This window comes from Acomys minous (genome assembly GCF_964271855.1).
Source record: "Acomys minous genome assembly, chromosome: 11".
NCBI classification, from domain to species: Eukaryota; Metazoa; Chordata; class Mammalia; order Rodentia; family Muridae; genus Acomys; species Acomys minous.
Genome location: NC_140492.1, coordinates 6,566,699 through 6,580,236, shown reverse-complemented (window position 1 = coordinate 6,580,236; position 13,538 = coordinate 6,566,699). Strand labels below are relative to the sequence as shown.

Here is a 13,538-nt window from a genome sequence, read left to right as displayed (position 1 = left end):
CACTTGACTGGCTCATTCATTCATCCACACAGAATCATTCATTATCTGCTCACAAGCCATTGGTCAATACCCAACCCCAAGTATATTTTAAAAAGAGAGAGAAAGAGTCTCAAAATACAAAAACAAAAACAAACAAACAAACAAAAAACAGAGAGAGAGAGAGAAAGAAAGATGGTGACTCGCCCCCAGGGGCTGGAGAGATGGCTCAGCAGTTGAGAACACTGCATGCTGCTGTAAAGGACCTGGGGTTCAGTTCTGAACACTCACACGGTAGCTCACGACTACCTGTAGGCATGCATTTGGTACACAGACACACATTTAGGGAAAACATTCATACATATAAAATTCAAGAAATGATGTGGCTCCTCCATTTGAAGAGACCATGATCTTGGAGGAAGTTGATAAGGTGACAATATATGATTAAATATGAAGATGAGGTGACCAGTGTGAGAATGAGGAGGAAGGGACAGCAATCCGGGTGTGCAGGGTGCACCAGAAGGTGGCGATCGTTCTGTGTGTCCAGGACAGAATCAGGCGTGAGTTTTCTGAGCTCAGAGCTCAGCCACACAGGCACTCTGGCAAGTAGTGTGGATGGACCATAGGCCACAGGGTTCAGGACAGATGGAGGTCACACCACATGAGGCCTGTGTATCCTCTGAAAGGCTGTAGCCTTGACAGTGTAGGGACCTGTGGAGGACCCCAGTCAGCAAAGCAGAAATGCTGGGGTGGCTGTACACAGTTTAGAGAGCCCCCCCAATCCGACTCTTCAGCCAGCAGGACTCCTGGGCCTGGGTCTCCATCTTAAGGTGTTGAGAACATCTTAATGACTCACACCTGTCAAACCTGCACTCACAGACTAAGGCAGGAGGATTGCCATGAGTCAGAGGCCAGCCTAGGTTACAATGTGAGACTCTTGTCCTAAAAAACAAACAACAAAACACTAAGAATAAAATACATTCTTGCTGCAGGGCCCACGCCTTCAATCCCAGCACTCGGGAAGCAGAGGCAGGCAGATTTCTGTGAGTTTGAGGCCAGCCTGGTCTACAAAGTGAGTCCGGGACAGCCAAGGCTACACAGAGAAACCAATCCAAACAAACAAACAAACAAACAAACAAACAAACAAAATACATTCTTGCCGATTGCTTTTTATGGCTTATGGACTCTTTGTGGGTACTCAGCAGTTACTGTCCTCTGGGGCTTGGTCTTCTTAGCTATTGTAACCAGCCTGTTGTCCTGATGGTACCCACAAGACCACAGGACGGGCTACGCTTAGGTTGGTATTAGACATGCACAAGTGAGTAAGTTTCAGATCAGCACCGTCTCTGGCGCTCTCCTCTGAGCAGTGTGTCTCTCTACAGGGTAATGGAGCGGTGATTCCCAATTTGTGGACAGTCAGCCTGAACAACCAGGGGCTAAACCTTTGAGCAGGAAGGAATGCAGCCGGAATCCACTGACATTTGGCTGTTCAGGACTTGTTTTCATGTGGCCTGAAGCACTAGACTGATCTCTAGGCTCCTAACCACAAGGCAGGAGGAGCAGTCCTTGAGAGGCCCTACTGGGATGACACCACCAGCCTCCCAGGCTCCCTGGAGGCTCAGTGGGGAGATGAGAAATCTTTCATCTTTGGACCTAAGAGTAAAGTAGGATGGGGTCCCCTTGTCACCTCCAGATCTCTGGTCACCAAATCACTGTCAGTGTTTCTCCCACACTGGTAGTGCATAGGTAGTCACTGAAATCTCTCATCTATTATGAGTTCCATGGCTTCTTCCCAGATACTGTTCTCACAGAAGTGTGTTGGTAGTTGCGATGTGGGGAGAGATTTTCTCTTGGAGACAGCTGGATTGAGTATCACACAAGGTAATGTGGGTGCGGGCAGATGTGTGGGCCGTTGGAGGTCGCGGAGGTCCGGAATCATTCTGATGGCTTGTGCCTGTGCACAGCTGTGGCCCTGTCTTCCTGCCTACTGTCAAAAGTGGGCCCTTTGTCAGTCCTGTCCACTGCAGAGTGGGCTGGCCTGAGATGACAGTCCCCAGGGAGATGTTGGAGCTACATGTCAGCATTCACAGTTGCCCCTCAGTGTTGGTGAGTGGCAGGTGAGAACCACCCCCTTCACAGTTGCTGAACTAGTAAGTGGGGTGAGATCCAGCACACACCACACTGTTGTTGTAGGGCTTTGAGGGGGTCACTTGGCACTAGGGAATTCTGCAGCCCTTCTTGTCCTGGGGTCTGGAGCCTGCATCTGGGCAAGTAGCATTAGTCCATCAACGTATACTAGAGTCCTGTAATTTACAGAAGCACTGAGGTCTGTTTGAGCCTTGCGTGACTTTCTGATGGAGCTGGCTCTTGCCACTGCTCTCAGGTGTAGCAGCACATGGAGCAGATAGGCAGGAGGGGAGCTAGTGGGCCAGCTTTCTTCCTGATGCCCCACTTCTCAATAAATAAAGGGAAGAGCCGTACTCACCACACCCTGAGATTGGAGCGAAGCCCCAGAGAAAGGCTTGAGACTTTACCCAGGACTAACCCGGGTACCTGGAACCCCAGAACTCTGTCTTTGCTTTCTCGGCTTCCGAAGCTGCTTCCGGGAATCCTCAGAGCCATTCTTGGTTTGTATGTGGGATTCAGTCCTGTTAGGGACCAGCCTTCGACTCTGATGGACCCCAAGCTTTGAGACAGAGTAGCAAACACAAGAGCCGGGGCGCTTCCTGCATCTCGCCTTCTTCCTGTCTGGTTGTCTTTTCCAGCAACTGGTGTTCAATTCGGTGACCAACTGCTTGGGGCCACGCAAGTTTCTGCACAGTGGGAAACTCTATAAAGCCAAGAGCAACAAGGAACTGTATGGCTTCCTCTTCAATGACTTCCTCCTGCTGACCCAAATCACAAAGCCCTTAGGCTCTTCCGGCACCGACAAAGTCTTCAGCCCCAAATCTAACTTGCAATATAAAATGTACAAAACGGTAAGGTCACGGGAAGAGGTGTCCCCATAAAGAAGCCAATTGCAGAAGGCTTTGCGACTACAGTGTGGAGAGCACAAGGGGGAGGAGCTAAGGGAGTAAGGGGAGGAGCTAGGATAGAGTAAGGGGTGGGGCTAAGACAGAGTAAGCCAGGCAGACAGGGTAGAAGATTGTCCACCTTGGTTCCCAGTAATACACAACCCTATTGGGGAACCCCACTTCCCGTATGACAAAAAACATGCATCGCTCCTTGCAAGTGGACAGACATCATGGCTGTCACTGCTTTCATGGCCGCTTTCTCTCTGCCCCAGGTGCCCTGACAAAAACTGTCAACAGGGCTTGAAACATCATTTTCTTTCCCTTCCGCCACCAACGTGTGGAAGTTTTTGTTTTTTATTTAACAGAATGCTAAGCCCCGTGTGTACAGGACTGTATTTGTGTATTGCTACGCCATGGGAGAGTTTATGGTGTGGGTATGGGTGGGTGTGGGTGGGTGTGGGTGGGTGTGGGTGGGTGTGGGTGGGTGTGGGTGGGTGTGGGTGGGTGGGGTGTCTGTCCTCAAGGGTTCTCCTAGGAGCAGGGCAGTTAGCAGACAGTGCTGTGACCGTGTAGTCTGCTGCTAGGTCCTTTGTGTGACAATCTGGGAGACTGTCATACAGCTCTTTGGTGTGAAGTCTGTCCTCTATTTAGGACGTGATATTGGGAAAACAGACACCAGCTGGTTCTTACTTGTAAGGGCTTTAAAGGTACCTGTAAGACGAATATAGCTTTATATAAAGCTATCTGTATTTCTATCTGTAACTCCAGTCCCAGACGTCTTGACCCCCTTCTCTGGCCTCTGTGAGCAGTGCACACTTGGTGCACAGACACAAACCAGCAAAGCACCCTTACATGTTTTTTTAAAAAAGTTAGCACTAACATAAAATTTGTATTCTTTTATTGTCTTGCGCACACCCTTAATCTAGGTTGTTGGGTTGCACACACATGCACATGCTCAGTGTAGCATGCTGACGTTCACGGGCAGGCATGCACACGCACATGTGCGTGCCCTGCACACACGCAGAGCCCATGCCTTCTTTCTTAACACTTCTGTACTATGACTTTGCAGCCCATTTTCTTAAATGAGGTTCTAGTAAAACTGCCCACCGACCCTTCTGGAGATGAACCCATCTTCCACATTTCCCACATCGACAGAGTCTACACCCTCCGAGCAGAAAGCATAAATGAAAGGTAAGGGCAACCCCTCCCTAGTGAGGGCCACTCGCCAGCATGTCCCAGCATCCCCCAGCTGTAATGCTGCCATCTCTGTGTGCAAGTGTCATATTTACTACTTTTTTATTTTAAGAACTTCTCAACACTTGGACATCTGGCAGGACTTTTTCAAAATAAAACGGACTGAAATCAGCTTTGCTCGAGGCTTTTTTTTTTTTTTTTAAAGAAATGTTCAGCATCCTTTGAGGTATTGAGAGCGGCTAAGATCACTTCAAGTTTCCCAGGTGGTAGAAACCAATAGGAAAGTGACTTGGGACTAATCCTGCCCCCGGCCTCCCCTCCTGGGACGGCAATCTGGGTCTTTGGGTCCCTGGCATTTTGCTTCGGTTTTATCTTAAACTCTGTTCTGGAGCCAAATGAAACAGATCACTTTCTGAAGGGTGAGCTTGGTACAAGGCCAACCGCATTCTCGAGAACATTCATGCCAGGCAAGAAGATTGGCTAAAGTTACTGTGCATATGGCACCACGAGAAAGCTCGCACGCCAAAGCGCCTCCTGCCGTGTCCTTCGCTCAGTGTGCGAAGTGCTTCTTCCCTTGGGTGATTTTTTTGGGGGGGGGGGGGAAAGACCCTTCTGTCTTCCTGGGTCCGCCAAGTACGGGATGCTTTGTGGTGAGGACGGAACAGGAGCCACGTGCTCGACCCTCCTCCAGCCTGGCACTTCTCGGGCTTTCTTCATGGGCGAGCGGAACATGAGGGAAATCTTGAGCCTATCCATTGCTTATGGACAGGGCTGTTATGGGCAGTGAGTGCTTGCCTCAAGTGCGCAGATGCCGGGGTTCAGCTGCTAGCACCTCATAAACTGGCTACAGAAGTGCCTGTAGTCCCGGCACTCAGAAGGTGGAGCAGGCCCAGAAGTTCAAGGTCACCCTTGAATACTGAGTTCACTACCAGCCTGAACTAAGCTATACGAGACCCTGTCTCAAACATAAAGTAAATAAATTAAAAAGCCGTTCTTCCCGACGGCAGAGACAGTTATCGGCACCGTGCATATAGAGTCAGACTCTCTTTTCTGAGCCTCTGTTGTTAATTTCAAATGAACGAAGTGAAAAAGAGTCCTGGAAACAGATTTAAGCAGCCCCCAAGCCTGTTCTGTGCCTTCCACTTGGCAACACTCTGTCTTTTCCCGTCCAAGGACTGCCTGGGTGCAGAAGATCAAGGCTGCTTCTGAGCTCTACATAGAGACGGAGAAAAGGAAGCGAGAGAAGGCATACCTGGGTAATGTGCCGCCCAACAGAGTGCCACAGGGCCCGAGAGACGGGACCGGAGGGCCATCGAGTCCAGTCCAGTGTCTCTGGAGCTGGAACATGCAGAAATGGGGGTGGGTGCAAGGCGGGGTGCAGGGTGGTGGAGGAAGGGCAGATTCCAAGAGCAAGAGACCGGAGGGGACCTCACTTTCAAGTGTGAGCAGATGCCCGGCACAGGCTGCGAGCATGCTGGGAAGGGAAGGGTATCAAAGCAAGTGTGAAACGAAGCATTTCGCGTTATTTCCATGTGTTGTAGTGCGTTCCCAGCGGGCAACCGGGATTGGAAGGTTGATGGTGAACGTCGTAGAAGGCATTGAGCTGAAGCCCTGTCGGTCCCACGGTAAGGGCCCAAGAATTCCACTCGTGCACTCTGGAGTATCCGGTGTTCTCTCTCTTCCCCAACTCTTACCAACTTGACATCGGTTGTGCAATTTTTAATGTAAATTTCACCCCCGGCATTGGTTTTTCTAGCCCTTGTCAAAAAGCCATATATAATATATATAATAAAGTGCATATATATTGTATATATAATTTTTGTAGAATCTTTTCTATCTTCCTGCTTTTCAGGGAGACCTGAGAGACCTCATTCATGGTATGTGTGATGTGTTTTGCACATGGCATATGTGCACAGATAGGAGGGGCCAGAATTTGAGTCCTGCTAATGGATTTGTTCTTCTTCTAAGTGTGTTACCAAAATGTGGGCGTGTCCGCCAGTTTACCCACTTATTAATCTCCAAGGTGGAGGGGGATGGCCATGAGATGTGTCCCACCTGGCAGGAACTTTTGTTCACTCCAGGAAAGAGCAACCCATACTGTGAGGTGACCATGGGCTCCCAGTGCCACATCACCAAGACAATCCAGGACACACTGAACCCTAAGTGGAATTCCAACTGCCAGTTCTTCATCCGAGACTTGGAGCAGGAAGTCCTCTGCATCACTGTGTTCGAGAGGGACCAGTTCTCACCTGACGGTGAGTGGAAAATGGCCCCCAGGGCGCCCGTGGTCCTGCCCCACCATCTTGCGCATGCTTCCTCTCCTGAGAACCGGAGCCTGCTACTCCTCTGCCTTCACTCCTGAGAGACCAGGTTGGCACAGGGTCAGGAGCTGCTGGAGGCAACTCAATGGGTGTGGACAGGAAGCGCTTGGCTAGCCGCTTCACCAAACTAGACAAAGACTGTGCTGGTCTGGGTCCCACACAGGCGGCTGTAAGGAAGGGTACACTAAGGGACCTTGCTGTAGTTTGTGTCTGACCTTGGCTGTCATCAGGTGGCTCAGCGGGTAAAGGCACTTGGCTGCCAAGCCTCATGGTTTGAGTTTCATCCCAAGTTCTGACATAGTGGAAGGAGGAAGCTGACTCCTCTAAGCTGTCCTTTGCCTCCAGTCCATGGCACGTGCACATGGACAAATACATATAAAATAAATAAATAATTGTTTGGTTTTTTTTTAAAGCAATGAGATAGCCACATTTGGAGGTCACACCTGTAATCCCAGCATTTAAGAGGCTGAGCCAGGAATTGCAAGTTCTAAGCCAGCAGGGCTACCTGATAAGACCCTGTTAAAGATGTAAAAGACACGGGAGGGAGGTGATCAGTGGAGCTGGACGAATGTTGGCCCAGGTGCTTCGGAATTGGCTGGTGTCCCGAGGGAGACACCCGAGGCTTCAGCTGTGCTGGACATGGCCTTCCTTCAACTGGCTTTCTCTTTCTGGGGTCATGTTTGGCCAGTGAAGCCAGGAAGCCACACCCTCTCAGCCAAATAAAAATCACAAAATGAGTTTAAAGTTCTCAGTCTCATCGTCATCAGAGGAACAGTAAGCAGAGAGCACGGGCCAATGCTGGCGCTGGGCCGAGCTGAGAAGGCTCCATGAGGCCTCTGTCTCTTAGCACAAAAATTATAGTTTTACGTAAGTCATCTTATATGAGTTATATTCTGTCTGTTTGCCCAGTGACGGCCTCACAGTTGCTTACACAACAGAATGTGACCAGTGACGGCCTCACAGCCGCTTACACACCAGAATGTGACCAGTGACGGCCTCACAGCTGCTTACACACCAGAATATGACTGGGGTCTCTTGGCTCTCAGCTACTATTGCCAACTTCCATTCTAATAAGTCAATGTCTAGAATAGGATTTTAAAAAATTAAGTACATATATCTTAGGTGTGTGTGTGTGTGTGTGTGTGTGTGTGTGTGTGTGTGTGTGTGTACCTGGGGAGTCCAGAGAGGGTATCAGAGTCCTTGGAGCTGGAGGTACAGCTACCATTAGCTACTTCACCATGGGTACTTGGGAACTGAACTTGGTTTCTCTGGAAGAGCAGTAAGTGCTCTTGACCACTTAGCCATCTCGCCAGTGTGTGTGTGTGTGTGTGTGTGTGTAATTAAGTATCATCACTAAGGAGCTATCCTCCTTGTGTTTTGAGGTAGAATCTCTCAGTGTTGGGGTTACAAGTCTGTGCAACATACATGGAGATACATACACACACATGCATACACACACACATGCATACATACACACACACACACAATAGGATTTCATGTAGCCCAAGCTAGCCTTGAGCCAGTTTATACAGTGCTGGGGAATTGAATCCAGGCTTAACACATACTAGGAGAGCTCTCTAACAACTGAGTTACACCTATAGCTCCTTCCCCAGCTTAAAAAACAAGTGTATGTGCGCTTGCCTACGTGTGTGTACATGCACCACATGTGTGTAGGAGCCTGTGAGGACCAGAAGAGAGTTTCAGATCCCCTGGAATAGGAGTTACAAGTGGTCGTGAGCTACCACATGGATGCTGAGAACCCAACTCTAGTCCTCTGGAAGAGCATCTTATGTTCGTACCTACTGAGCCATCTCTCTAGTTCACCCTTGGTTTTCTTTTTAAATGTAGATCCTAGGAAGCAAATTATGTCCTTGTGCCTGGAAGGCATGTACTTTTACTGATTGAATCATTTCCTTGACTCTATTAATATATTTTAAAATAGACACAGAATATATTCTATTTGTGGGGTATCCTGTGGTATCTTAATAAATGTATATAATGTGTAACAGCCAATCAGGGTAGTTGGTATACTCATCACTTGGATATATCATTTTGTTTTATTGAGAATATGTTTTAAAAATCTTGGTTTTTGTTTTGTGAATGTTGTTTTAAAGCGGAAAAATATCTTTGACAACTCCATGGGGAAGTAAATCAGAAACTCTTAGTGTTGGTCTTAGTATCAATGTTCTTAGAAGAGTTGGAGGCTGGCCATGCATAGGAGTGGCCCAGTATGATGAGTATGCGCCGTGGAGACGAGGAGCCCTGCATAGGTGAGGCTCAGTGTAACGAGCATGCGCCGTGGAGACAAGGAGCCCTGCATAGGCGAGGCTCAGTGTAACGAGCATGCGCCGTGGAGACAAGGAGCTCTGGCCATGCCGTAGGCGAGCCTAGAATGAAGACCTTGCGCCTTGGAGACAGGAACTCTTTCTGAGCAATGTTTTGCTTTTTCTCCTTTCAGATTTTTTGGGTCGGACGGAGATCCGAGTGGCTGACATCAAGAAAGACCAGGGCTCCAAGGGGCCAGTTACAAAATGTCTCCTGCTGCATGAGGTCCCTACTGGAGAGATTGTGGTCCGCCTTGACCTGCAGTTGTTTGATGAGCCCTAACAGCCCTGGGATGATCTTAACGGACTTCCTTCTCAAGGCCCGACATGCTGTCTGGTGGTCAGCCGCGGGGCAACGGGGACAGCAAAGACGAAGTCCCTCCAGGCTTCTAGGAGTAGTTCTTGACAATCCTGCCCTTCAAACCATGTACCATTTTATGAATCCCAATTCTCTTTTCCTTTGTTCTCCTCACAAGTCTCATCATGGCTTCTAGAGTCTCTGAAATCCGTAACCTTCAGCCAGGTTTCAGAGGGAGCCTGGATCCTTCCCTGGGCTGGAGGGTGTGGGTCTGGTTCCTATAAAATAGATTTATAAATGCAGCGGCTGTATTTTGGAGAACTTGTGTAGGTTTCCTGTTTCTCACCTCTACCAGCCCCTTGTAGACTACTTGGCCTTTGATGGCCCACCCGTGGTGTGTTTAATCCGATTATGATGGCATCGTTGCTGCTTTGGAGCCCAGCTCCCACGGGGAAACGGGGCTCTGGACTGAGTACTCAGCCCAACGGCTCTTGAGCAGGCACTGACTTAACTCTCTGGAGAGCTGGTACTAGAAGATTCTCACGTGTGCTGTTAGAGCTGTTCCATTCCCTCTAGACTTGACTAATGTCTGTCAGTGAAATCCCGCTGGTGACTCCGTTCTAATTCCAAATGTGCTTGGAAGACTGCCCTAAAGCTCATGATCTATGAGGGTCTGTCTGACAAGTTAGATCCGCTACAGGTCACTGGGGAGGCTCCATGACATTGGGTCCTTGTTGACACTTATTGCCAGAGCAACCTCTTTGGGCATGGAGACCCTGTGATATTTTCACAAGAAGTCCTGCCCATTCAGTGGCCAGTCCCTAGCTGATTCTCTGCTCGAATGCGTGTTGTGGGAAGTTTCAACAGCAGTCTTCAAGGGGTTGCCCCCAGGAAGAGGAAGGAGACCTTAGAGGGAGGAAGTTTGGAAAAGAAAGCATTCAAGGTGGAGTAGGTGCAGAGATGCTAAGAAAATCCATCACTGGGTTGGGAGGAGACCTTGGGAACGCAGGAGCCCCACACATGCATAGGAAGATGGGAGTCTCTCCCCCTTAGCTTTCCTGGGCACACACGACCTCCTAATAATAGGAACACATGGGCTTTTTTTTTTTTTTTGCCAGAGTCAGACATGTCTGACCAGGCCAAGCATTTAGTCTGAGTGGTTTGGGTTTTCTTTCCCTTAAATGCTAAGAGATGGTAGGTTGGTTAACTAGATAATAACTTGATTTGCCGATGAAAAGTGTGGGCCGAGTTTGGTTTCCATTTTCACATTCCTAGTCTGTGGTCATGAGGTGTTCTTTGCATGTCTCTGGCTTCTGGAGTCAGGTTTTCCTGCCTTAGATGGTGTTCTTTATTTTATTTTATTTTATTATAGGTCCTCAGAGTTGAACTAGAGTTCTAGAACTATGTTGTAAATGATAGCGTCTCCGTGGCAGAATAGCCATCCTCCTGAAAACTGAATGCTTCGTGCAACCCCATCACAAAGGTCCCTCTCCGTGTAGGTGTTCCAAGTGGTTTTTCAGAAAGTGTATGTGGGACAGGACAACAAAGTTTACATTTCATACTTCCAAGAAACACATTATTTATTTATCGAAGATAGTGTTGACTTTTGTATCAAGAACAACAGACATGCTTTTTTTTTAAAAACAAGCCAATGAACTGTTCAGTTGGCAGCTTCCGACTGAACACGAGGGAGACTTAGTTCAAATTCAAGCATGTATTGGCTTCCCACATCCCAGCAGAAGACACTGTCAAAACACTTCACATTCACGTTTCTGATGTTGTTAAGAAACTGTTTTAAATGAAGCCTATAAATAGATCCTTGTCTCTATCTCCAGGAGGTTTTGTTCAGTGTGTTGATGAAGGGCGTGTTCCCATGGGGTGAAAAACAAGCATTCACCGTGCAAATGGCCAGTGTTGGGCCCCCTTTCCAACTGCTTGCTTTCTTTCCCTTCCCCCCTTTCCCTTCATCACCTTCATGTTGAGCATCAGTGTCCCTGTAGGGAGGAGGAGGCGTGCATGGTGACCCCTGTAGCTTCCAGGTCCCTTACTCATTAGAACCCCGTGATTGTGGCTTGCAAATGCAATCTGTGAGCCTTTTCCCCAGGTGACTCTACTAAATGCCCTTGCAGTGGTCCTGGGGGTTGATAAATCTACTATTGTCATTTGTTGTGATTGACTGTGCTTCTGCATGAGTAGAGCTGACCCTCAGATGCAGCGGTGACGTGGGGAGAAGGAATCCTGCTGGGACCCATGGGTGATGTACGGGGTCTCAAACTCCCTCACTTCTCCCTTTTTGAACAGCCAGGCTACATTTCCTACAAATGGCGGGTCCTTGCCAACAGAAGCCTGAATCCTGGCTGGCTGTGTTCCAAGTGTGTGCCTGGGCGATGCTGCCTGGCATCCTGATGCCCACCCTTCAGACCCCTTGAAGGTGTTCCTCTCCTATGAGCCACACTGCCAGGACCTCCTGCACCCTGCCTTCCTCTCACTCAGGGAGCGGCGCTCCTGGAGTATGGTGATGCCTTGATCCTCAGCCATCCCTGAGAATTATCTTGAGAGGTCTGAGGACAGAAGCTCCTGGGCTGGGCTTCCTTCATGGACCACTTGTCCCAAAGGGTCACTTCTGGTCTCTGAAGCAGCGTTGATGTTTTGTTCTCCTAGTAGGTGGATAGATAGCTTTATTTCTTGGGACCAGGTTTGCACAAGAGTTTGGAGGCATATGTTATTTGTTCAGCCTCAGGTCGGCTGTAGCTGGAACAGAGAGAGCTTTCTAGGTAGGAGTTACTTGGAATGCTAAAGAAATCGGGCAAGGCTGCTGGGTTCAGTTGTTTATAATGGTATGTCCCTTGATCTGTGGAGAGCCAACAAGAAGCCTCTCTTCCCAAAGAATATTAATGGGAAATGGGGGCGTTCTTCCTTCCTTGTTTTGAGACAGGACCTGACTGCATAGTCCAAGATGTCTTTAGACTTCGGATTTCCCATGCCTCAGCCTCGTGCATGCCTCCTACATTTCACCTGGGTGCCACTGTGCTCAGCTGTCTTCACTTTTATAAACAAAGCATGACTTCAGTATATGAAAGGGCTTGGTTTCACCTGGGAGAATTGACCTAAACTTAATTGGGAAAAAAAATCCCAAGAAAAGGAAGATTAGTGGACCAATCGCACTGCCTGCTATCTTGGTGCCAACAGGGATGCTAGAGGCGTGTCCGGAGGTCAAGCGCATTTGGAAAGGGTGATAATTGCAGGTTGGTCTTCCCAGGTGGGGCAGCAGCTACTGACCGCCCCAGTAGCTGGCTAGACAGGAGTAGAGCTAGTGACGGCATATAGTCCAGAGTGTTCTAGAATCCCTGAGTCTGAAATCACGGGTAAATGGACAGAGCTCTCTGGCTTCATTTGAAAGCGGAAGTACCTGAGCTAGCTGAGACCATAGTGAAGTAACAAGAGGCTCTGTGGGCGTACACCAGGGGACTTTGGTTTTCTAGCTGTTCAGACCTTTTTGGATTCCCAGGAAGAAGCTAAAAGCTGATGGGTTCCTTTGTTCTGCCTTTCCTTTCAGAATCCAGATGTGCTAGAGTTGGCACCAGTTCTTCCTCCTCCTCTTCCTCCTCCTCTTCTCCCTCCTCCTCTTCCTCCTCCTCTTCTTCCTCCTCCTCTTCCTCCTCCTCCTCTCCATCCTCCTCCTCCTCTTCCTCATCTCTGGAGTGGCCCCCATGGGCCTGAATTCTTGTGTTTTTCCTTGTTTCCACCATTCTTTCTAAAGACACGTTGAAGATGGCGTCTCTGGGAATGCTGGGAAGGCTTATGTGCTGGGGCAGACCCCGGGGACAGAGGCTGGCTTGTATGAGCACTGGAAACTTTCCTGGGAGAGCACAATCTTGCTGGCCTAGTAAGCAACAGTAAGGAGTCCCAACATGGGTACTAAGATGCCAATTTGCCTGCATCCTAGACCTCTCTTGTATAGCTCCCTTCAAAGAGGGCGAGGGCTTGACCTTTTCCCAACTACACTGATGGCCTGCCTGCCTAGGGTCCCTGTTCTTCAGGGCCACAGGGATGTGAGGGCCACAGGGCCAAAAGCACTCTTTTACAGTAGTGCTGTAAAAGAGAAGAAAAGAAGAAGGCAAGAAGGAAGAGGATGGAAGGAAGGGAGGAGGGGAGGAGCGGGCAGTAGGAAGGGACCTTTAAGCAGGTTTCCTCACAGACCGTGAGGGCACAGTGAGGGCTCACTTACTGCCACATGCTTCTTCTTTTTTTTTTTTTTTTTTTTGGTTTTTTGAGACAGGGTTTCTCTGTGTAGCCTTGACTGTCCTGGACTCACTTTGTAGACCAGGCTGGCCTCGAACTCACAGCGATCCGCCTGCCTCTGCTTCCCGAGTGCTGGGATTAAAGGCGTGCGCCACCACGCCCGGCAACC

At 49.0% G+C, this 13,538-nt stretch overlaps 1 protein-coding gene across 5 annotated transcripts in view; it reads left to right on the top strand.

Annotated features, from left to right (window-relative positions):
* Positions 1–10,961, top strand: part of ITSN1 (intersectin 1) — a 183,976-nt gene extending 173,015 nt beyond the window's left edge. For all 5 annotated transcript variants that reach the window (XM_084801859.1, XM_084801861.1, XM_084801858.1 and 2 more), the window contains 6 exons: positions 2,742–2,954; positions 4,060–4,181; positions 5,358–5,440; positions 5,726–5,809; positions 6,266–6,439; positions 8,964–10,961. In XM_084801859.1, the coding sequence (XP_084657985.1) occupies positions 2,742–2,954; positions 4,060–4,181; positions 5,358–5,440; positions 5,726–5,809; positions 6,266–6,439; positions 8,964–9,112 (825 nt within the window). In that variant the 3' untranslated portion in view covers positions 9,113–10,961. The remainder of the gene's footprint in view (positions 1–2,741; positions 2,955–4,059; positions 4,182–5,357; positions 5,441–5,725; positions 5,810–6,265; positions 6,440–8,963) is intronic.
* The last annotated feature ends 2,577 nt before the right edge of the window (positions 10,962–13,538 follow it).